General features: G+C 47.2%; 1 protein-coding gene across 3 annotated transcripts in view; it reads right to left on the bottom strand.

Moving 5' to 3' along the window:
* Positions 1-1,194: 1,194 nt before the first annotated feature.
* The window catches only part of LOC129826432 (transforming acidic coiled-coil-containing protein 1-like), a 35,008-nt gene continuing 11,747 nt past the window's right edge, over positions 1,195-24,455 (bottom strand). Inside the window, exons 1-14 of one of the 3 annotated variants that reach the window (XM_055887153.1) lie at positions 19,660-20,667; positions 15,946-16,037; positions 12,636-13,086; positions 12,321-12,356; positions 11,488-11,548; positions 10,998-11,082; positions 10,219-10,271; positions 5,002-5,139; positions 4,842-4,918; positions 4,651-4,694; positions 4,375-4,535; positions 4,156-4,262; positions 3,963-4,083; positions 1,195-2,921 (exon numbers count right to left, since the gene is read on the bottom strand). In XM_055887153.1, the coding sequence (XP_055743128.1) occupies positions 2,853-2,921; positions 3,963-4,083; positions 4,156-4,262; positions 4,375-4,535; positions 4,651-4,694; positions 4,842-4,918; positions 5,002-5,139; positions 10,219-10,271; positions 10,998-11,082; positions 11,488-11,548; positions 12,321-12,356; positions 12,636-13,086; positions 15,946-16,037; positions 19,660-19,781 (1,617 nt within the window). In that variant the 5' untranslated portion in view covers positions 19,782-20,667 and the 3' untranslated portion in view covers positions 1,195-2,852. Of the gene's footprint in view, positions 2,922-3,962; positions 4,084-4,155; positions 4,263-4,374; positions 4,536-4,650; positions 4,695-4,841; positions 4,919-5,001; positions 5,140-10,218; positions 10,272-10,997; positions 11,083-11,487; positions 11,549-12,320; positions 12,357-12,635; positions 13,087-15,945; positions 16,038-19,659; positions 20,668-24,455 lie in introns of those variants that run through there. The other 2 variants (XM_055887155.1, XM_055887154.1) reach the window with 2 other exon arrangements.

Genomic DNA, 24,455 nt, shown 5'->3' on the forward strand with positions numbered 1-24,455 from the left:
CTGTGAGTGTGTTAGAGGACATTAGTGTTGTGTCAGCTGAACACTGTTCCCTGTTCAGCTGCTAGCCCGGGGCAAGGTTACAGTTCACTCTGGCAGAGAGAAGATGGTAGAGACTGAACATTCAGTAAAGTCAGTGATTGTGAGTGTGCTATGTAGCTGTGATGTCAGACCCAACCTGTGTAGCTGTGATGTCAGACCCAACCTGTGTAGCTGTGATGTCAGACCCAACCTGTGTAGCTGTGATGTCAGACCCAACCTGTGTAGCTGTGACGTCAGACCCAACCTGTGTAGCTGTGACGTCAGACCCAACCTGTGTAGCTGTGATGTCAGACCCAACCTGTGTAGCTGTGATGTCAGACCCAACCTGTGTAGCTGTGATGTCAGACCCAACCTGTGATGTCAGACCCAACCTATGTAGCTGTGATATCAGACCCAACCTGTGATGTCAGACCCAACCTGTGTAGCTGTGATATCAGACCCAACCTGTGTAGCTGTGATGTCAGACCCAACCTGTGTAGCTGTGATGTCAGACCCAACCTGTGATGTCAGACCCAACCTGTGTAGCTGTGATATCAGACCCAACCTGTGTAGCTGTGATGTCAGACCCAACCTGTGTAGCTGTGATGTCAGACCCAACCTGTGTAGCTGTGATGTCAGACCCAACCTGTGTAGCTGTGATATCAGACCCAACCTGTGTAGCTGTGACGTCAGACCCAACCTGTGTAGCTGTGACGTCAGACCCAACCTGTGTAGCTGTGACGTCAGACCCAACCTGTGTAGCTGTGACGTCAGACCCAACCTGTGATGTCAGACCCAACATGTGTAGCTGTGATATCAGACCCAACCTGTGTAGCTGTGATATCAGACCCAACCTGTGTAGCTGTGACGTCAGACCCAACCTGTGTAGCTGTGATGTCAGACCCAACCTGTGTAGCTGTGATGTCAGACCCAACCTGTGATGTCAGACACAACCTGTGTAGCTGTGATATCAGATCCAACCTGTGATGTCAGACCCTACCTGTGTAGCTGTGATATCAGATCCAACCTGTGTAGCTGTGATGTCAGACCCAACCTGTGTAGCTGTGATGTCAGACCCAACCTGTGTAGCTGTGATGTCAGACCCAACCTGTGTAGCTGTGATGTTAGACCCAACATGTGTAGCTGTGAACAGAGAAAGCCATGAGAACACAGTCCCTTATTACGACAGTCATGTTTACTCAGCACACACACTGCACATATTAGTCAACATAGTCTTTACAGTACAAGTCAGTACAGCTGAATGCTTCTTATTCACTTTACAAATTTTAATGACAATGCAAAAAGGGATCATCGGTGATGTACAAACTGTTAAAAACAATATTATCTAAAGAAACTTTCAATCAAGCTACAACTTCAGTATGGCACAAAGATGTGTATTATAGACACTGGCACATGTATGTATGTCTACGTGGTGTTTCACTGCATGCATGCATGTTATATTGTTTAACTATGTCATCCACAGTGCAGTGTGGCGGAGGGGGAACTAGTGAGCCGGTGTGAAACTCTCCACTGTGGAAGAGTATTTAAGTATTTAACCAGGTTAGCTGAGAACAGTGAATATGAGAAACACACTGTAACTTTCTATGCCACTAACTAGGTGCAGTAAAACACAGTGAATCCATCCCAAATGGCACCCTATTCCCTATATAGTGCTCTACCTTAGACCAGAGCCCTATTCCTTATATAGTGCTCTACCTTAGACCAGAGCCCTATTCCCTATATAGTGCTCTACCTTTGAGCAGGGCTCATGGGAGCTCACATAATCCCTGAACAGTTCTCTCTACCTCCATGCCGTAATGTTTCATACCCAAATACTACAGGTGCATATCCATGGCCACAGGAGATGTTAAACATTTCTGATTTTGAAAAAGCCAATCAAACACTCTCCCAGTTAACGGTATTTGTTTGTACATATACAAATATATAGTCTTTGTATTAACTTCACCATATCCAGTTTTCCACTTTCTGAGTATACGACTCTCTGCTCCACCCCTCTGGCCTGAGAAAGAGACTAACCAGGTATAGCTTAGGACAGTGGGAAACCCTCCCTTCCCCTGTGCAGTTGTGCTGAAGTCGTACAGAACACAGTCACTGTACAGCTCCTCTTCCTCTGCTAACACAACGCCTCATATACAGACAGAAGAAAAGCTTTATTTCCCAGGACAACCCTCCCACCCCACCCCTATCTATAGTAGTGCATCCTACTCCCACATCTCCCCCCTCCCTATAATAGTGCAGTTATACAAAGGGGTCAAACATAGCTCACCCCTGACCCCTGACTGTCCTGGAGCCTAGGGAGTGTCTACCTGGTCCTGCCCTAGTCTCCTAGTGTTCAGAATAAATACCATTTGTACAGTACCATATGTACAGTACATCTCAGCCAGGGTGTTTTGTAAGTGTGGGGTTTATGTGCATAATATATTAATAAATGCTTAACAAAATGTTATCCTAAGTTAAATAGGCACAAACCTATGCAATGCCAAGAAAGCACATTATATTGTGTTTATGTTACAGTCCAGAAAGACAAACGGGTGTGGGGTCTTGCGTGGTAAATAATGACCAAGCCAAAAAGTCCACATGTACATAACACAGGCTCAAATTACACCCTATTCTTCAAATACTGCACTAATGTTGACTAAGAGAAATGGGTTATCGTATGACATTTGACCAGTACAGCAGCAATAGGTGCAGGCGCCCTGTGGGGAAATAGAGCTGCTCATTGGCTGGATGCATGCACAGGAGTACACTATAGGTTGTAGGCAGGGTTGGCTTGGTGGGTCAAGATTGGTCGATTCGGAAGTATGGAATCTCTCTCAGTCTGTTCTGCCCATCTTTGCGATGAGCTCATCACAGATCTTGGTGAGCTCCTCGATCTCCTCGGTCTGTGAATAGACAGAAGACCACGTCAAGGAGACTGGTGATTCAGGACTTAGGCCTGGAGTTTTTCCTGTTCAGGTCACCTAGTCAGCAAAAAGCGTTGTGCATTACCTTTTGTTGCAGGGTTAGCATTAGCATGTAGCGTTAGGGTTGTGTGCATGGAGACAGCGGACTCTCGTGCCCAAAAGGCGGTTTTAGTAAAAGTGAAAGTCACCCAGTAAAATTCTACTTGAGTAAAAGTCTAAAAGTATTTGGTTTTAAATATACTTAAGTATCAAAAGTAAATGTAATTGCTAAAATATACTTAAGTATCAAAAGTATAAATCATTTCAAATTCCTTATATAAAGCAAACCAGACGGCATCATTTTCTTTCATTTACGGATAGCCAGGCTCATCCTCCAACACTCAGACATCATTTACAAACGAAGCATGTGTTTAGTGAGTCTGCCAGATCAGAGGCAGTAGGGATGACCAGGTATGTTCTCTTGATAAGTGTGTGAATTAGGCAATTTTCCCGTCCTGCTAATCATTCAAAATGTAACGAGTACAAAAAGTACATCATTTTCTTTAGGAATGTAGTGCAGTAAAAGTTGTAAAAAATATGAATAGTAAAGTACAGATACCCCAAAAAACTACTTGAAAGTACTACTTAAGTATTTTTACTTACACCACTTGGGTTAAGGAAGGATCACATAATTCCATCCAGTTCATCAGAAGGGATCAGCCAATGAATTATACTCGTGAGCAAACATTCCATTACTGCATGTGGCAGTAAATCGTCAACCTTGGCTTATACCTGTTCAAACACACTCCAGGTGGCAGTATGCACTCTTTCTGTTTGTTTACCAACTCATAGAAGTAGAAGAAGAACATTGACTACTTCGAAATGGAGATGGCCTCAATGGCGCTGCCCATGCTCTCACAGATGCCATAATGGTACAGATACAGTGTTGCATCCTCTAACTATCTCTATGGTTGTGTGCTACCTTCTGCTATAGGTCTAGCAGTGGGCGTTAGCATGTAGCTAGGTAATGTTAGCCCTTACCTTTTGCTGCAGAGCTTTCTCCAGAGACTCTACCCTCATCTGCTCCTTCCTCAGGCTGGCGGTCAGAGCAACACTCTCGGAGCTGGCCTTGCTGCGTACCTGGGCTATGTCCTCATTAGCCCTGAAGGGAATAGTAGAGGTTGGTAGTTACTGATAGACTCCTCTCTCTGTGTGTGTGTGTGTGTAATCATACTTGTCTAGTTTCTCCTCGGCGTGGAGTTTGAGGGTCTGGTATCTCTGCTCCTCCTGCTTGACTCTGGCCAGATACTCCTGAGCACACTTCTTCAACACCTCCTCATTCTACACGCACATAATAGTAAAACCACAATGTTACACATAACTAATATATGAGCTCAAAGACTAATCGTAGTAAGGTCAGACTATTCTTGATCCCTGAACTTTGACCCCTAACCTTCTTAAAGCCGTCCAGGGTGCTCTTCATGTTCTCGTAGCGGTGGAACATACCGGACAGCGAACGCTCTACTGAGTTCAGGTCTGTTAGCGCCGACTCCTTCTCCATGCTTACTGCCTGCAAAGACTTCTGGGAGCTCATGGTGTTGCGCTGTTCGTCCTCTGACAGAGAGAGAGGTCACACAGACAGGTCATTTTATGATTCTGTGCATCGAGGCCACCACACCATTTATGTAGAGGAATGTTTGAAGAGGTTTTGTTGACCTAAGCCACTTACCAATCATCTGGGCGATGGTCTTCTCATACTCTGCCACTATCTTTCTGTGAGAGAGGAATGACTACTGATGAATCTTGATTAGCTAACACTCAGTCTGTTCACTGCTCAGCACACATCACGTCATTACTAGCCTCACAGTACAGTTGAGGTGAATGGTAACAGAATGGTACATGTGAATTGGCCTACAGTACCTCATCTCCATGACTTCCTGTCTGCTGTCCTCATACTTCCTCCTCCAGTCATTGGTCTCCATCTCCTTAGTGATGATCTGGCACAGGAGACAGTTATTACCATGTTACCCTGTGTGTGTGTGTGTGTGTGTGTACACGTGTGGTCTGTTGTTTAACTTACCTCCCCTCTGATGAGAGTGAGAACAGCCGTCTTCTCTGCCTCGCTGATGCAAATCGAGTCTAGAACCTCACTTCCTGTCTTCTTCTGCATGTCACTTCCTCCCAGCTTGGCGTTCTTCAGCTGGCATGTGTCCTCATACTGCAAAAGCATAGGTGTCAACAACATAGCTCGGGCAGTAGGAGGCTCTCTCATCAATTTATAGTTGAAGTCGGAAGTTTACATACACTTAGGTTGGAGTCATAAAATTTGTTTTTCAACCACTCCACAAATTTCTTGTTAACAAACTATAGTTTTGGCAAGTCGATTAGGACATCTACTTTGTGCATGACACAAGTAATTTTTCCAACAATTGTTTACAGACAGATTAGTTCACTTGTTCACTGTATCACAATTCCATTGGCTCAGAAGCTCAGAAGTTAATTAACATACACTAAGTTGACTGTGCCTTTAAACAGCTTGCAAAATTCCACAAAATTATGTCATGGCTTTAGAAGATTCTGATAGGCTAATTGACATAATTTGAGTCAATTGGAGGTGTACCTGTGGATGTATTTCAATTTTTATTTTTTTTGAGCATTGAGCCAAGTGCCATGAAGCCGGCTCTACATATCTGGCCACCAGTACGTCTCCTTGGGCCGGCTTACATAGCACCAGCCTTACGCATGGTGTCCCCGGTTCGCCTACATAGCCCGGTGCGGGTTATTCCACCTCCCCGCACTGGTCGGGCGACGGGGAGCATTCAGCCAGGTAAGGTTGGGCAGGCTCAGTGTTCAAGGGAGCCAATACGCCTGCACGGTCCGGTATTTCCGGCGCTACCTCCCCGCCCCAGCCCAGTACCACCAGTGCCTACACCACGCACCAGGCTTCCAGTGCGTTTTCAGAGCTCTGTTCCTCCTCCACGCACTCTTCCTATGGTGCGTGTCTCCAGCCCAGTGCCTCCAGTTCCGGCACCACGCACTAAGCCACCTGTGCGTCTCCAGAGCCCTGTACACACTGTTCCTTCTCCCCGTACTCGTCCTGATGTGCGTGCACTCAGCCCGGTGCCACCAGTGCCAGTACCACGTACTAGGCCTATAGTGCGCTTTGAGAGTCCAGTGTGCCCTGTCCCTGCTCCCCGCACTAGGCTTGAAGTGCGTGTCTCCAGTCCGGTGCCTCCAGTTCCGGTACCACGCACCAGGCCGGCCAGAGTCTGCCGTCTGCCCAACGGCGCCTGAACTGTCCGTCTGCCAAGCGCCGCATGAACTGCTCGTCTGTATTGAGCCTTCAAAGCCGCTCGTCTGCCATGAGCCTGCAAAGCCGCCCGTCTGCCATGAGCCTACAGAGCCTTCCGCCAGACTGGAGCCGCTAGAGCCTTCCGCCAGACAGGAGCCGCTAGAGCCTTCCACCAGACAGGAGCAGCCAAAGCCTTCCGCTAGACAGGATCAGTCTGAGCCATCCGTCTCCGCAGCGCCATCTGAGCCATCCGTCTCCTCAGCGCCGTCTGAGCCATCCGTCTCCTCAGCGCCGTCTGAGCCATCCGTCTCCCCAGCGCCGTCTGAGCCATCCGTCTCCCCAGCGCCGTCTGAGCCATCCGTCTCCCCAGCGCCGTCTGAGCCATCCGTCTCCCCAGCGCCGTCTGAGCCATCCGTCTCCCCAGCGCCGTCTGAGCCATCCGTCTGTCCCGAGCCGTCAGAGCGGCCAACCAGACAGGATCTGCCAGAGCGGCCAACCAGACAGGATCTGCCAGAGCGGCCAACCAGACAGGATCTGCCAGAGCGGCCAACCAGACAGGATCTGCCAGAGCGGCCAACCAGACAGGATCTGCCAGAGCTGCCAACCAGACAGGATCTGCCAGAGCCGTCAGACAGTCATGAGCTGCCCTCCAGTCATGAGCTGCCGTCAGCCAGCCATGAGCGTCCATAGCCGTCAGCCAGCCATGAGCGTCCATAGCCGTCAGCCAGCCATGAGCGTCCAGAGCCGTCAGCCAGCCATGAGCGTCCAGAGCCGTCAGCCAGCCATGAGCGTCCAGAGCCATCAGCCAGCCATGAGCGTCCAGAGCCATCAGCCAGCCATGAGCGTCCAGAGCCATCAGCCAGCCCGGAGCTGCCAGTAATCCAGAACTGCCCCTCAGTCCAGAGCTGTCTCTCTGTCCGGAGTTGCCCCTCTCACCTGAGTTGCCCCTCTATCCTGAGCTACCTCTCTATCCTGAGCTATCCCTCTGTCCTGAGCTATCCCTCTGTCCTGAGCTATCCCTCTATCCCGGTGCTGCCCCTTGTCTCGATGTTACCCAAAAGATTAAGTGGGTGTAAAATGAGGGTGGTCATTTGTAGGGGGAGATGTAAGCTGGGATTGACTATGGTGGGGTGGGGACCTCGCCCTGAGCCACCACCGTGGTCAGATGCCCACCCAGACCCTCCCCTAGACTTTGTGCTGGTGCGCCCGGAGTTCGCACCTTAAGGGGGGGGTTATGTCACGTTCCTGACCTATTTCTGTTAGTTTGTTGTATGTGTTAGTTGGTCAGGACGTGAGTTTGGGTGGGCATTCTATGTTTTCTGTTTCTATGTTGGTTTAAGGGTTCCCTGGTATGGCTCTTAATTAGAGGCAGGTGTTTGGCGTTTTCCTCTAATTGAGAGTCATATTTAGGTAGGTTGTTTCACAGTGTTCGTTGTGGGTGGTTGTCTCCTGTGTCAGTGTTTGTCGCACCATACGGGACTGTTCGGTTTATTTGTACATCGTTCTTTTGTGTAGTCTATTTTCCCTGTTCGTGCGTTCTTCGTGTTTTATGTAAGTTCGTATAATTCAGGTCTGTCTACACATTCGTTTTGTTATTTTGTTAGTTTATTCAAGTATAGTTCGTTTTCTGTCTTGGTTGTTTTGTCGTGTCTTTATTAAATATGTCATTTCACAACGCTGCGCCTTGGTTCCATCACTACTCCTCCTCTTCGGTTGAAGAGGAGGAGGACTACCGTAACAGCTACGGTGTATGTAAACTTCCGACTTCTGTATATGTATATGATACAGTCTTATACTCAGCTGCCCTTCCCTGGATTTTGTGTTAAATGCTCTACAACAAAGCTTTCTTAGTGTCCAACAAGCTTTCTCTACCCTTAACCTTGTTCTGAACACCTCCAAAACAAAGGTCATGTGGTTTGGTAAGAAGAATGCCCCTCTCCCCACAGGTGTGATTACTACCTCAGAGGGTTTAGAACTTGAGGTAGTCACCTCATACAAGTACTTGGGAGTATGGCTAGATGGTACACTGTCCTTCTCTCAGCACATATCAAAGCTGCAGGCTAAAGTTAAATCTAGACTTGGTTTCCTCCATTGTAATCGCTCCTCTTTCACCCCAGCTGCCAAACTAACCCTGATTCAGATGACCATTCTACCCATGCTAGATTACGGAGACATAATTTATAGATCAGCAGATAAGGGTGCTCTCGAGCGGCTAGATGTTCTTCACCATTCGGCCATCAGATTTGCCACCAATGCTCCTTATAGGACACATCACTGCACTCTATACTCCTCTATAAACTGGTCATCTCTGTATACCCGTCGCAAGACCCACTGGTTGATGCTTATTTATAAATCCCTCTTAGCCCTCACTCCCCCCATCTGAGATATCTACCGCAGCCATCATCCTCCATATACAACACCCGTTATGCCAGTCACATTCTGTTAAAGGTCCCCAAAGCACACACATCCCTGGGTTGCTTATCTTCTCAGTTCGCTGCAGCTAGCGACTGGAACGAGCGGCAACAAACACTCAAACTGGACAGTTTTATCTCTTCATTCAAAGACTCAATCATGGAAACTCTTCCTGACAGTTGTGGCTGCTTTGTGTGATGCATTGTTCTCTCTACCTTATTGCCCTTTGTGCTGTTGTCGGTGCCCATTAATGTTTGTACCATGTTTTGTGTCGCTACAATGTTGTGTTGCCACCATGCTGTGTTGTCATGTGTTGCTGCCTTAGGTCTCTCTTTATGTAGTGTTGTGTTCTCTCTTCGTGATGTGTGTTTTGTCCTATATATATTTTACATTTTTAATCCCAGCCCTGTCCCCGCAGAAGGCCTTTTGCCTTTTGGTAGACCGTCATTGTAAATACGAATAAAATAAAGAGCATGAGAGGAGTTCCATAAATTCCTGACTGGATGTTAGATTAAAGTGACCCTAATCCTGATTTAGTCACAATGTCAGTGTGGTTTGTAGCATGGGTGTGGCAGGTTCAAACTGTTTATAGGTCATTTCCATCTGCATGTTCCACTCAATAATAAACTGATTATAGTACAATGCAGTATAGTGTTTATTGGAGGGTTGTGGTGATATTCTCATCTCCTCCATCCAGAGCCGTACAAAGACATCTCTGTATTGGCCCTGCCTTCATCAGCCTGATGCACAGGAGCTCTGAGGCTGTTTACACAGGCAGCCCAATTCTGTTCGTTTTTCCACTAATTGGTCCTTTGACCAATCACATCAGATATTTTTCAGAGCTCATCTGATTAGTCAATTAGTGAGAAAAAAAAAACTGAATTGGGCTGCCTGTCTAAACACAGCCTGAGAGGGAGATGGTAGTTTGAAGTTGAGGTCTTGTTCCTCAGTGGAAGAGTTAAGGGTGGTTACTTCATCTCTTTCTCTCGCCCTACCCCTCAACCCTCACCCTCCTGTTGTCCTTCCCTGGATTATAACTCAGTCATATCCTAATCCTATGGGTCTGGTAATCTCAATCCCTCTATCACCTGATGAGCTGGAGATGATGACAGGCTGAGGAGCTCGTGGTCAGTTCATGTACAGTGTGGGAGTAAAGCTACCATGGTACTGTACTGTAGTGGGCTACAGAGCACTGTTAGGCACTGGGTGGGTAGACCAATGAAGCCAGTCACCATCACCATCCCAGACAACCAGATACAATAGCACTAGCTCCTCAACATCCACTGTCAACACAGCTCTAATCCACTGCATCTACTAGAAACATGATGATAATAATGATGGGCCAAGATCAGCTAGATGGGATGGTGATTAAGTAATTGACTAACTAAACTTGGTAACCCTCCTAACTACAGTGACATAATGTGTTCCGAGGACAGCAATCTAAACTACTGGCTCACTAATGTCTCCATCTAGTAGTCACCAGGGAGATCACATGATTTTGATTGAACCATCACTAGATCCTTGGTCTCTGAAGTGGGCCAAACTTTCTGTGGGCTAAATGGGACTGTTAACAAGGTATTTTGTGGTACTCACCATAGAACAGCAGTCTGACTCCTCTGATCTGCATGACACACTCAGTTCTGTCCCTGAGAGAGAAAATGAAATGTCACAAAAATATCTGTGTGAAATATACCACACTGTATTCTCATAAGGAACAATTCTATTCTGACTCCAGTCACTGGGAGCTCCATGTGCTACTGCTGCTGCCTGACCAGAAGGGGGCAGTGCATGCCTGCAGCACAGAGGGCATGATGACACAATTCTGTCTCATAATAAACCTGTGAGTTGACAGAATCTACTGTATACATCTCCCCAGACTAGACAGAGAAGAACTGAACAGAGCAGAACTGAACAGAACAGCAGATTAGAACAGACAATAAGGCAAACTCAGCTCAACAGAACAGCGCTACAGTAGAAGTGTGTTACATGCAGCCTGAGGGACTATTGATCTGGTACAGTCTGTCTACTTCCTGTCACACTGCTGGGGTTCTGCTGTTGGGCTCATAAGCACACAGACCCACCAGTCATACATAACAGCAAGCTACATGACTCATATAGCCTACACTAGTGGTTGAGCTGAGGGGGGGGAGGGAGCCCAGATCAGAGCACAGGAACTTAGGAACACTCATACAGACTCCTTGGATCCAATGAAGCTTTTGTGGATGTTGACAATGAGTTACTAATTGATAACTGTTCCTGCGGGGCTCTATGAAAGACAACCATGACCTTCCCTGTGACATTGATTAACCAACACATGAGTTCACACAGACACTGATGTTTGGGTGTGTCTGATCCCCTCAACCCCCACTTACCGTTGTGATCTCTGTCTGCTCTGACTCCTGCTGTGCTGGCTAGCTTCTCCTCATCTGTGGCGTGGCCCTCGCCGTGGTCATCCTCCTACAGACAGACAGGGACATTTTAATCTGTTTAAGGGGGCAGTCTCCCTTTGCTCCCTGGTGCTGTGCCAGAGCAGGGCGGAGGTATACTGAGGACTGAGGTAGAGTAGAGGACAGGGCGGAGGTATACTGATGGAACGGCTCAGTCTCTCAGAGAGGAATGCCCAGGTTAACCAGCGTCACGGTCAGATACACAGAGAAATTGCACCAGAGTGGAAAACACTAACACTACATTACACACACACGCATGCATATGTAATACAATGATAGCCAAGGACAGCAATATACACACATTTATCTGAAAAACATTATTTTAAACATAAATAAAGTTTGCTGTCTTTATGAGTAAAGGAGGCAAGTGAAGCATTTCCTGTTTGAGGAGCTGGTAAAGAACATGAACCCTTACCTGTCCGCAGGTGTTCTGTAATGGAGTCTGGTTGTCCAGCTTCTTCACTTTACAGGAGTTCCTGAAGACAAAAAGCACTGAGGTCAGAGCTACTGAGACCAATCCTAACGCTAACCCTACCCAGATCGTAGCTGACCCACCGTGTGTGTGTGTGTGTGTGTGTGTGTGTGTGTGTGTGTGTGTGTGTGTGTGTGTGTGTGTGTGTGTGTGTGTGTGTGTGTGTGTGTCAGGGGAGCAGGTAGACCTAAAGGTATAGGATTCCTGTGATATGAGACTGAAACAATGTACTCTTACTGAGCATAGAGAGAGAGTACAGTAGGATAAAAGCAGAGAAAATAGAAGAGAAAGCAGGCTTTGAAATCAGCCCTCATTCTGTGCTCTCTCTGTTGCGTTGCTCTGTGCGTCTGCTGCTAAACTGCTCAATTGCAGCAGAAAGCAGAGGACAGACTGTTGCCTAATAGAAATAAGAGCGGGGTCCCCAAACCACTGCACAGAGCATGACTATGCTTATACAGAGAGTATCTGTGAAATTGCTGTAGAGTATTATGAGGTCACCTCTCTCTTTTTCTCGGTATTGAGGTCAGGTAGATGATGTAATTGACTAGCCCCGCCTGGGAGAAACTGATGACTGCGACAACCTGAGACTGCAGTAGAGAGTGCGGGCCAGGGCTGCTCTCTGTAGGATTGTGGTGTAGGAGAACATGCATGGGGGGCAGGGAGAGGAACAGGCAGGGGGAGAGGTAGCTCAACTGGGCAGGGGGAGACACAGAGTCTGGGGATGTGGTTGAGGCCTAGTGGAGGGCCTACAGAGACATACAGTAAACAGTACTTACAGCGTCATACAGAGGAAACGGACCTGCTCAGCGGTCCTGATGCCACACAGATAGAGACTCAGAGACAGGTCAGGACAGAGTATGGGGAGACAGGAGAGGGGGTGGGGGGAGAACGGAGCGGAGGGGGGAAGATTGGTTGAGGAAAGGAGAGATAAGATCATGTGATTTTATGCTAAGTGGTCAGGAAGGGAACTGTACTGGTAGAGCCAGGGTGGTTAGTTTGGTTCCTTAAACCAGAAGGGGAGGGTGTTAGGACTGAAGGATAGGCAACACAAGATACTGTAAGATAAGATGTCTTATAAGAGTGTTACTCACGTGATGCCTGTGCTCTTCCTAGGTGACTGTCTGTCTGAGTCCTCTGGTCTGTCCATTTCAGGAGTCAGGCTGTTGGGGTGAGAGTTGATGTTGCCATTGGAGTCAGAGGTCATAGGAGCGAGATCGTCAAACTCAGCGGGGACGGGGGGGTTGTGGACGGGGACGGGGGGGTTGTGGACGGGGACGGGGGGGTTGTGGACGGGGAGCGAGGGGGGATGTAGGGCGGGGGGCTGAGGCAGAGGGGACGGGGAGAGACCATCTTCTCCAGGTCTGGAGGTAAACATCAGGTTCAGGTTCTGGTCCAAACCTGCTCTGCTCTGGGAGCGGGAGGGGCTATTGAGGTTGTTCAGGGCATCCTGGACTTCCTGGAGGGAGGCGGGATAAACATCCTGATTGGAGTTCCTGTCCAAGAAGGCACAGGGCGTCAGCTGTCCGTCATCTCTGGTGAGGGCTGCAGAGAGGAGAGGCAGAGTCAGTATCTCACGCTGGAGACAAGCAAGACAGCAACCTTTCTTCAAAAGTTTTTTTCAGGGACATAATTTTTTAGATCTCTCTGTATATTGTTTCAGATAATATATTACAGAAAGTGTACATCTCTCTCTCACACTCTCTTCACCAATCCCTCTATAGCTTATCTTTTCTCTAAAGCCTATTCCCTCTCTCTCCAAGCGGTAAATCTGCTGTCATGTTATCGAGAAAAGCATGACGTTTGTCCTCTTCACGCTTTTGTGTGTGTGCGTGCATGCATCTCTCTGTGTCTATGTGTGTGTTAGTCTCTCTCCCTTAATGTGCTACAGATTTCCTGCCAGCGTTCTCTCCACCAAGGACACAGTGACCCTGGGCTGTAGAGCTTACTGTGTAATCACTCTTAGATGTGACTGTGGGGCACTCTCCCATTCTCAGAAACATCTCTGAATTTTAAGTCTTGCTGTAAAACACATTCATAAAATGTGTGGGAGTGCTCCTCAGTCCCCAGTGCGCAGGGTGGAAAACATCTCTGGAATAGGATGGGGCATGGGTGTATGTATACCAAATGGCACCCTATTCCCTACATAGTGCACTATATAGGGTGACATTTGGGACACATTGTGTCTCATCTTTAAACCCTACAGTGACTCAGACCACTGCAGCTTCACCGCCTCAGTTCATGGCTATTTAAAAGCATGTAAGGACTGAGGTATGTTTGAATATCCTCTCACTTCCTGTTAGAACACTCACAATGGCTCCTCACTTCTAGAATGCTAAGAATGGTACCTTACAATGGTTCCTGCGTCAACAAACACCTCGTCAACAGCAAACACTGACACACACACACACACACACACACACACACACACACACACACACACACACACACACACACACACACACACACACACGGCTATGGTCCTCTCCCTAAGGGCACAGTAATACAGTCATGGTTTAAGTGCATGTTCAGCCCAGGACCCTGTTGTGTTTAGGACAGCCTGCCATGATGCTAACATGCTTCTGTTCTCTGGGGGCTGGGGCTGCTCATTCCAGTCTGGGCTGTGTTGACACTGCTGAGAGGGGCTCTAGCCCAGGCCCCTGTCAACCACATTTGAGGGGTTAGGCTCCAGAGAGAAGGCATCGCTGAGCAGTCCTGCCACTATGTCCTGCATGTCTCATTAACATTGGGATACATGCAGCTCTACAGACACAAGTCAGTGTCCTTGGGTTATTTTGTGTGTGTGTGTGTGGTGTGTCAGGGTTGCAGACTCATACTGCTGTACAGTGATCTCTCTGTTACAGAGAAATCCAGCAGATTTCAGGAACACAGAACAATGAGACTACACAGCCATCCACACACACACGCACACAGACACACACCCTTGTGATATTGCGCTCTCTTTCTCAGAGAATTAGGGTGTGTCAGATCATCTTTCAATTGTCCTTTCTCAGAGATATCAATAACATGTTACAGTTAAACTGCCCTCTATGGATGTGTAATACAGAGCCATTATGACAATCCCAAATGTATGCTCTGTCAGAACGAAGAAACGTTCCTTAACCCTAACTAACCAGAATTATCTGGGAGTAGAGCAGGACAACCTCACCCCTGCCCTTTAGAACAGGCCTCACACTGTAGCCTACACCAGCTTCTAAACATTTTAAAGAGATTCTCTTGTCATCTTTTGTCATCTTTTTAGCCAGTAGTTTGGCTCATGAGACAAAAATTGCGTTCTACGCCACATAAACGCAGATATGTGCACCACGTCATTGCTCTCTCTCTCGCTCTGCAGTGTGTGCATCTTGCTAGTAGTAATCTGCTCATAGATGATGCATGTATGAACTACATACTGACACATCCAGCCCAACGTGAGATGTTTAACAAATATCTACTAGTCTTTAACAGGGTACCACATTGATGAGAGGGAGAGAGAGTACTTAATATAGAATTCTATAGTAAACTGTAGTATACTGTAGAATACTATACTACACACTGTAGTATGCCTCGATCATGTGTAGTACTTACTATATAATGTTGTAGTATACTGTAGTAAATACTACAGTCTGCAAAAACACTACTGTAATTACTATAGTATATACTATTATTTTTCTTACTGCAGTACTTCTACTATAGTAAACTGTAAATAGTACAGTATATTACAGTAAAGTCCACAAAAACACTACAGTGAATACTATTGTATTCAACCATAGTATATGTTGATATCAGACATCTAGTGTTGTTGTTACCATGTAGATTGCTCCCTGAGGTGACGTAGTGAAGTAGACTGTTATTATTCCTCCAGATTGAATTGTCTCTCAGTGAATGTTTTATTTAGGGCACTAACCCAAATATACACAAGCAGCATGTGATTGGCTGCTGTTCTATAAGAGGAGGGGTTGTTATTGTCTACAGAGACAGAGATGTAGTACATTTGGATCATAGAATGCCATCTTCTGATTGCATTGTGTCTAGATTTAGGATAATTAATCCAAAACTAAATCAACTAATCTGGTCCAAGACGCCACAGAGCAGGTCATTTTAAGATAACATTGTTTGTCTACAAACTCTACAATGGTCAACAACACATGATCTGTTTCATATGACCCGTGTGTGCTGTAGGTTTGGGGGATGTGTGTGTGTGTTTGTGTGTGTGTTAGAGGGGCACTCTCGTTTATGTTGTTGCCACTGACCCAAAAAAGAGTTGTCTATATTGGTCTCTGTGGCATTACTGAGCAATAATAGACTAGTTTATGACCAGCGGCCATCCGTCAACTTTTTCCCTCTGAGCAGGGGGAGGGGTTTCACTGATGCATAGGTAGTGAGCTGAGGATGGAGTCGCACCTTTGTCGGCAGAGTTATCCAGCTGGGTCAGGTCATTCTGCAGACCTGGAGACTCCGCCACTGGAGTCTCAAAGTTTCCTTCTGAATCTGAACTAGAGAGAGACAGCGAGAGATAGAGAGAGATTGATTACAGGTCAGTACACTCTGATCTATTTCCTTGGAACTTTCAGGACGTCTGGTGGAGTGAGGTCATATCCTCTCTATGATGTCATATCCTAGTGAACCACCTGCTGCTCGTAATGGCTCATTCAACAGCCCGCCAATGGAGTTTATAAGGAGTGTCACAGTAAGAGAAGTAAAGGGGGAGGAAAGGGAAAGAGGGAGGAAGGGAGATGAACCCTGCCACCTGCATCCACTAGCCTCCTCCTCATCCTGCCAACGTGTCCTCAATACACAAGGACAGACTGTGTCGCAGTCTCTCGCTCTCTTCCACTTTCTCTCTCTCGGTCTCTTTCACTCTCACACACACACACAGTCTTGTATAGCTAACCTTGTGGACACACACACAATTCAGTCCCCATTCAAAATCCTATTTTCCCACCTCCCAGGCATTGCAGTGCTAGCTGTGCCACCAGAGACTCTGGGTTCGAGCCCAGGCTCTGTCGCAGCCGGCTACGACCGGGAGGTCCGTGGGGCGACGCACAATTGGCCCAGCATCGTCCGGGTTAGGGAGGGTTTGTCTGGTAGGGATATCCTTGTCTCATCGCGCACTAGCGACTCCTGTGGCGGGCCGGGCGCAGTGCACGCTAACCAAGGGGGCCAGGTGCACGGTGTTTCCTCCGACACATTGGTGCGGCTGGCTTCCGGGTTGGAGGCGCGCTGTGTTAAGAAGCAGTGCGGCTTGGTTGGGTTGTGTTTCGGAGGACGCATGGCTTTCGACCTTCGTCTCTCCCGAGCCCGTACGTAAGTTGTAGCGATGAGACAAGACAGTAACTACTAACATTTGGATACCACGAAATTGGGGGGAAAAAGGGGGTAAAAATAAATATATCCTATTTTACCTAACCTTAACCTGTACTCTAACCCTAACACTAACCCTAGCTCCTAACCCTAAACCTAATTCTAACCTAACACTAATTCTAACCTTACTCCTAAACCCCCTAGGAATAGCATTTGACCTTGTGGAGACAAACAAAATGTCCCCAGTTGGTCAAATTTGGGTCTGTTTACTATTCTTGTGGGGACTTCTGGTCCCCACAAGAATAGTTAAACACGTCCACACACAGCTTGGAAATAAGTCTGGGCCTGGTGTCTGGGACCCAGAGACGGGTGTGTGTTTTCCCAGGCACTTAAATGCACATCAGACCGTCCACACACTAATGAAAAACAGCTCAGGGGAACAAAGACACAGGCTCCTGAAACACAGACAGTCAGCCCTCCCTCCCTCCCTCTCTCTCTATATATCACACACATCACATCTAAACCACACAGAGGTAATCCTTAAAAAACACACACACAAAGCAGGCCCAGACAATCAGTCCCAGCAATGGCCTCTACACTGCGATCTTGGACAGTTACTTGGAAACTAGAAACTGGCACAAAAAAATCCCACATCTTTAGAAAGCTCAAACTCCCTTCCCCCAATCCTCCTCCATCCTTCCCTAACCTTCCACCAACCCTCCTCCCACCAACCCTCCTACAACCTTCCCTAACCTTCCACCAACCCTCCTACAATCTTCCCTAACCTTCCCCCAACCCTCTTCCAATCTTCCCTAACCTTCCCCCAACCCTCCTCCAACCTTCCCTAATCTTCCCCCAATCCTCCTCCAACCTTCCCTAACCTTCCACCAATCCTCCTCCAACCTTCCCTAACCTTCCACCAACCCTCTCCTCCTGGCCCTCTCTCACAGACAGACATATTATGAAAGCAGACAGATTATTTGTCGTGCCATAAGAAAGCAGTACCAACAAAAACAGTTTTACCAGAAGGAAGGAGGGGCTGTCTGGGTGTGTATGAGTGGTCACCTGCTTTTAGACATGACAACATTATCTAATCACGGTTACGCAGAGCGGCAGGAAAGGACAAGAGACCACGTCAAAACAACATCACATCTTTCTCTTTCTGACTCTCTTTCTCTCTGTCTTTTACTGCCTCTCTCGCTCTCTTTCTGCCTCTCTCGCTCTCTTTCTGCCTCTCTCCCTCTAGGTTTCTGTCTCTCTCCCTCTAGGTTTCTGCCTCTCTCCCTCTAGGTTTCTGCCTCTCTCCCTCTAGGTTTCTGCCTCTCCTTCCCTCTAGGTTTCTGCTTCTCCTTCCCTCTAGGTTTCTGCTTCTCCTTCCCTCTAGGTTTCTGCTTCTCCTTCCCTCTAGGTTTCTGCCTCTTCTTCCCTCTAGGTTTCTGCCTCTCCTTCCCTCTAGGTTTCTGCTTCTCCTTCCCTCTAGGTTTCTGCCTCTCCTTCCCTCTAGGTTTCTGCCTCTCCTTCCCTCTAGGTCTCTGCCTCTCTCCCTCTAGGTTTCTGCCTCTCCTTCCCTCTAGGTTTCTGCCTCTCCTTCCCTCTAGGTTTCTGCCTCTCCTTCCCTCTAGGTTTCTGCCTCTCCTTCCCTCTAGGTTTCTGCCTCTCCTTCCCTCTAGGTTTCTGCCTCTCCTTCCCTCTAGGTTTCTGCCTCTCCTTCCCTCTAGGTTTCTGCCTCTCTCTCCCTCCAGGTTTCTGCCTCTCTCTCCCTCTAGGTTTCTGCCTCTCCTTCCCTCTAGGTTTCTGCCTCTCTCCCTCTAGGTTTCTGCCTCTCCTTCCCTCTAGGTTTCTGCCTCTCTCCCTCTAGGTTTCTGCCTCTCCTTCCCTCTACGTTTCTGCCTCTCTCCCTCTAGGTTTCTGCCTCTCCTTCTCTCTAGGTTTCTGCCTCTCCTTATCTCTAGGTTTCTGCCTCTCCTTCCCTCTAGGTTTCTGCCTCTCTCCCTCTAGGTTTCTGCCTCTCTCTCCCTCTAGGTTTCTGCCTCTCCTTCCCTCTAGGTTTCTGCCTCTCTCTCCCTCTAGGTTTCTGCCTCTCTCTCCCTCTAGGTTTCTGCCTCTCTCTCCCTCTAGGTTTCTGTCTCTCTCTCCCTCTAGGTTTCTGCCTCTCTCTCCCTCTAGGTTTCTGCCTCTCTCTCCCTCTAGGTTTCTGTCTCTCTCTCCCTCTAGGTTTCTGCCTCTCTCTCCCTCTAGGTTTCTGCCTCTCTCTCCCTCTAGGTTTCTGCGTCTCCTTCCCTCTAGGTTTCTGCCTCTCCTTCCCTCTAGGTTTCTGCCTCTCCTTCCCTCTAGGTTTCTGCCTCTCCTTCCCTCTAGGTTTCTGCCTCTCCTTCCCTCTAGGTTTCTGCCTCTCTCTCCCTCTAGGTTTCTGCCTCTCTCTCCCTCTAGGTTTCTGCCTCTCTCTCCCTCTAGGTTTCTGCCTCTCTCTCCCTCTAGGTTTCTGCCTCTCTCTCCCTCTAGGTTTCTGCCTCTCTCTCCCTCTAGGTTTCTGCCTCTCTCTCCCTCTAGGTTTCTGCCTCTCTCTCCCTCTAGGTTTCTGCCTCTCCTTCCCTCTAGGTATCTGCCCTCTCCCTTCTCTCTTTCTCTCTCTCTCTGTCTGTATGAATAATAAAAGAAAATTCCCCCCAGTCATCCGGACAGGTAGATGCAGACACACAGTCAGTCTGCTGCTAATCTCTCTGCACTTGTACATACACAATGACTCTCCTCTACCTCGCTCGTGTGCCAGACAGGCATCACACACACACACATACACACCTGTAGCCTACTTACTTTCCCCCTTCATCCTTGGTTCTGGGCGCTCCGTCCTCCCCCTCCTCCTCTCCTCCTCCCCGTACAGCTGACCAGGTCCATTTGGCCCATTGGACCGGAGACAGCAGAGACCCCCAGGACATCTTTATTGAGACACACCAGGTCCACTACCACTCCTTTATACAGTACACAATCCTTTGGGTCCGGTTCCACCGCTCTGGCTCTGATGATACTCCTGGTTCTAGTTCTGGTACCTGATGGTTCTACGGTTCCATTGTCGGTTCTGCTACTCCCACACAGAGTCCAGTTCTCGTCTTCCGCTAGTGTTCTGGATCTGACTATTTTCTTAGTTCTGCTGCTCCTCTGTGCATCAGCATCAACACACCAGAGGAGAGGAGAGGAGCAGAAAGGAAAGGAGAGGGGGAGGAGGAGTGACTCACCACAGAGTATGTTTACCTCTCTCTCTTCTCCTTCTGTCTCGCTCTCTCTTTGAGCTGTTGTGTGTGTTCTTTCTCTTTGAGAGGATGTTGGTTTTATGGCATCTCTCGTTTCTCTCTTCTCTCTTCACTTCCTCCTCGTGCTCTAGTTTCCCAGCTCTTTTACATTGTTGATTTCCGGAACAAACTGTGACAGAGGCTGACAGTTCTGTGATGACGCTGTTGGTTTCTGACTCTCTGTCAGATTACAGATTAATGTAGCATCAGTAGCCTCTTCTTTTCTCCCTCTGCCTCTCTCGGTTTCTCTCTGCCTCTCTCTATCCTCCGCTCCAACTCTGAATGCTAGACCAGCGATCAGCTGGCTGCCAGACTGCTCCCTCCTCTTTCCTCTCCCCGCTCCCTCCCTCGTCTGCTCTCACTCCCACCCAAAGACAGTTTGCCTAGCCCTCCACCCCTTCCCCCATCTCTCAGGCTGTTCTATTGTGAAATGGAGAGAGGCATGTTGTGAGAGGAGGGAGAAGAGAGGGAGGGTAGAAGGAAGGGGGTTAGAGAAGGAAGGGAGCAAGTTTCCTGTTTCAAAAGAGCCGTTGGATTTTTAAGAGTCAGCTGACTGTTTTCACAGAGTGGTAGATCCCTAGTGTCCCAAGGAGTGGGGAAGAGAAGGATGAAGAAGGGAGAGGAGGGGAGAGGAAGACACTTAACACAGCTAGGACAACAGGTAGTACACATGTTTCTGTCAGACCTGACCAGACACAATATAGATAGAGAGATAGATAGATAGAGTTGAAGTCGGAGGTTTACATACACCTTAGCCAAATACATTTAAACTCAGTTTTCACAATTCCTGACATTTAATCCTAATAGAAATTCCCTGTCTTAGGTCAGTTAGGATCACCACTTTATTTTATGAATGTGAAATGTCAGAATAATAGTAGAGAGAATTATTTATTTCAGCTTTTATTTCTTTCATCACATTCCCAGTGGGTCAAAAGTTTACATACACTCAATTAGTATTTGGTAGCATTGCCTTTTAAATTGTTTAACTTGGGTCAAACTTTTCGGGTAACCTTCCACAAGCTTCCCACAATAAGTTGGGTGAATGTTGGCAGATTCCTCCTGACAGAGCTGCTGTAACTGAGTTAGGTTTGTAGGCCTCCTTGCTCGCACACGCTTTTTCAGTTCTGCCCACAAATGTTCTATAGGAACGAGGTCAGGGCTTTGTGATGGCCACTCCAATACCTTGACTTTGTTGTCCTTAAGCCATTTGCCACAACTTTGGAAGTATGCTTGGGGTCATTGTCCATTTGGAAGACCCATTTGCGACCAAGCTTTAACTTCCTGACTGATGTCTTGAGATGTTGCTTCAATATATCCACATAATTTTCAATGCCATCTATTTTGTGAAGTGCACCAGTCCATCCTGCAGCAAAGCACCCCCACAACATGATGCTGCCACCCCCGTGCTTCACGGTTGGGATGGTGTTCTTCAGCTTGCAAGCTTCCCCCTTTTTCCTTTTCCTTTCCTTCATTATGGCCAAACAGTTCTATTTTTGTTTCATCAGACCAGAGGACATTTTTCCAAATAGTACGATCTTTGCCCCCATGTGCAGTTGCAAACTGTAGTCTGGCTTTTTTATGGCGGTTTTGGAGCAGTGGCTTCTTCCTTGCTGAGCGGCCTTTCAGGTTATGTTGATATAGGACTCGTTTTACCCTGGATATAGATACATTTGTACCTGTTTCCTCCAGCATCTTCACAAGGTCCTTTGCTGTTGTTCTGGGATTGATTTGCACTTTTCGCACCAAAGTACGTTCATCTATAGGAGACAGAACGCGTCTCCTTCCTGAGCGGTATGACGGCTGAGTGGTCTCATGGTGTTTATACTTGCGTAGTATTGTTTGTACAGATAAGCGTGGTACCTTCAGGTGTTTGGAAATTGCTCCCAAGGATGAACCAGACTTGTGGAGGTCAACCATTTTTTTTATGAGGTCTTGGCTGATTTCTTTTGATTTTCCCATGATGTCAAGCAAAGAGGCACTGAGTTTGAAGGTAGGCCTTGAAATACATCCGCAGGTACACCTCCAATTGACTCAAATTATGTCAATTAGCCTATCAGAAGCTTCTAAAGCCATGACATAATTTTATGGAATTTTTCAAGCTGTTTAAAGGCACAGTCAACTTAGTGTATGTAAACTTCTGAGCCACTGGAATTGTGATACAGTGAATTATAAGTGAAATAATCTCTCTGTAAAGAATTGTTGGAAAAATTATTTATGTCATGCACAAAGTATATGTCCTAACCGATTTGCCAAAACTATAGTTTGTTAACAAGAAATTTGTGGAGTGGTTGAAAAATGAGTTTTAATGACTCCAACCTAAGTGTATGTAAACTACCGACTTCAACTGTAGATAGATAGCTAAATAGATAGATAGTGTCTGCAGAAATCAGAGTGAATCAGGCTGGGTGGACAGGGAGTGACTCAGACATGCTCAATCTATCTCTATAACATTAACAACATTCAGTTTGCTACTGCTGTATTTGTTCCACTGACTCTTCAATCCTCATCATTACAGTTTTCTACATCTGTCACATCAAAACAAATCCAACCGAAACATTTAGTTCCTCTCATGAATAGACAACAACCATCCTTACAACCCTCCAGACCTGTTCTCTCTATTGGACGTGTCTGTAACTGTACGGCCGTGGCAGGCTGTGGTTTGTCAACCATGTGAAAACTCTCTTTCCCATCTCTGCAGACACGCAGACACACACACACACACACACACACACACACACATGAACCACACATGCACACACACATGAACATATACACCCACATGCCTGAATGGTGCTCATGATGGCTTACATAACTCACAAAATGCGCACACACAGACACACTCACACTGACACACAGCACTGAGTACCACATGTAGTGACAAAATCTGACTATCAACCATCCCACTCACTGAAACACATACACATAAACATACGCACACACACAAACTAGTCCAAGCCAAATGAGATGTGTTGTATGAGAAACATCAACCATGACTAATCTAATAACCATTTTCTACTGTGGAAGAGCGGAGCGAGGGATGGAGAGAGAGGAAACAGTTGACAGCTTCTCTTTTATCTCCACTTTCATGTCCTCTCTACTCTGCTCTCTTCTGCTCAGACGTAATCAGCAAGATGGAGAACACACAAAGACACACAGAGGGTACCCTCTCCCTCCCTCTGACACCTTCTCCATCTCAACCTCTCTCAGACCAAACACAATTTAGCACAGCCTTCTGTAGACCTTTGAGAAAGAGAGAGGAAGGGCAGAAGAGCGCGAGAGTGCGTACCGCGTATACTGTATATTTTGTTAGGACTTTTTGTCATGTCTATCAGGAATGCCTGGCATAGCTTTCCCTCCCCTCTCTATTGTCTGCTGTCTGTGGCAGGCAGGACAGACCTGTTGGGGGAGCTATTCAACCTTTTTTATCACAGCCTTCACATCTCTTATCACCATGTCATCACCCTCTCTCTACATCTGTATAGACCAGGGTCCACTCGCACTAGCCTGGTCAAGCAGACACAAGTTTTGTTTCAGAATGTGAGCTATTGCGAGCTCAGGCTGGTTTCACAAGGCTACACCCAGACTACATGTAGGATAAACAGTCCACCTTAAACACAAGCACACATGTACGCACGCACACACAAACACAGTTAGGTCTGACAGAGCGGAGGTTGAGAGTGCCTTGACTCACAGGCAGGCAAATGTGCAGAGGAAAGGAAAGAGAAGGAGATGAAGAGAAGACAGAGTGAAAGAAAGAATAATCAGGTCTTACATAACTCCTTTCCTTGCATCCAGAAATAGACCAGCACACATGGAACACTGGCGGAGCCACAGACATATAGCCATACTCTAGTCTAGAACCCATGCAGTCTGGAACACACTGACACTTCACACTGATGACACTTCACACTGATGACACTGATGACACTTCACACTGATGACACTTCACACTGATTACACTTCACACTGATGACACTTCACACTTCACACTTCACACTGACAATTCACACTGATGACACTTCACACTGATGACACTTCACACTGACACTTCACATTTCACACTGACACTTCACACTGATGACACTTCACACTGACGACACTTCACACTGATGACACTTCACACTGATGACAGTTGACACTGACACTTGACACTGACACTTGACACTGACACTTCAGACTGACACTTCTAGAACAACACCAAAGGTCTAACTCCATGAAGCTTCACAGAGCTTAAACCAAACAGAGGCTGTTTCTATAGAGTAAAGAAGGATATTAGAATTCTAACAGACATACAGCCAGTCACATTTATGACTATACATGGCT

This window comes from Salvelinus fontinalis, chromosome 28 (assembly GCF_029448725.1).
Source record: "Salvelinus fontinalis isolate EN_2023a chromosome 28, ASM2944872v1, whole genome shotgun sequence".
NCBI classification, from domain to species: Eukaryota; Metazoa; Chordata; class Actinopteri; order Salmoniformes; family Salmonidae; genus Salvelinus; species Salvelinus fontinalis.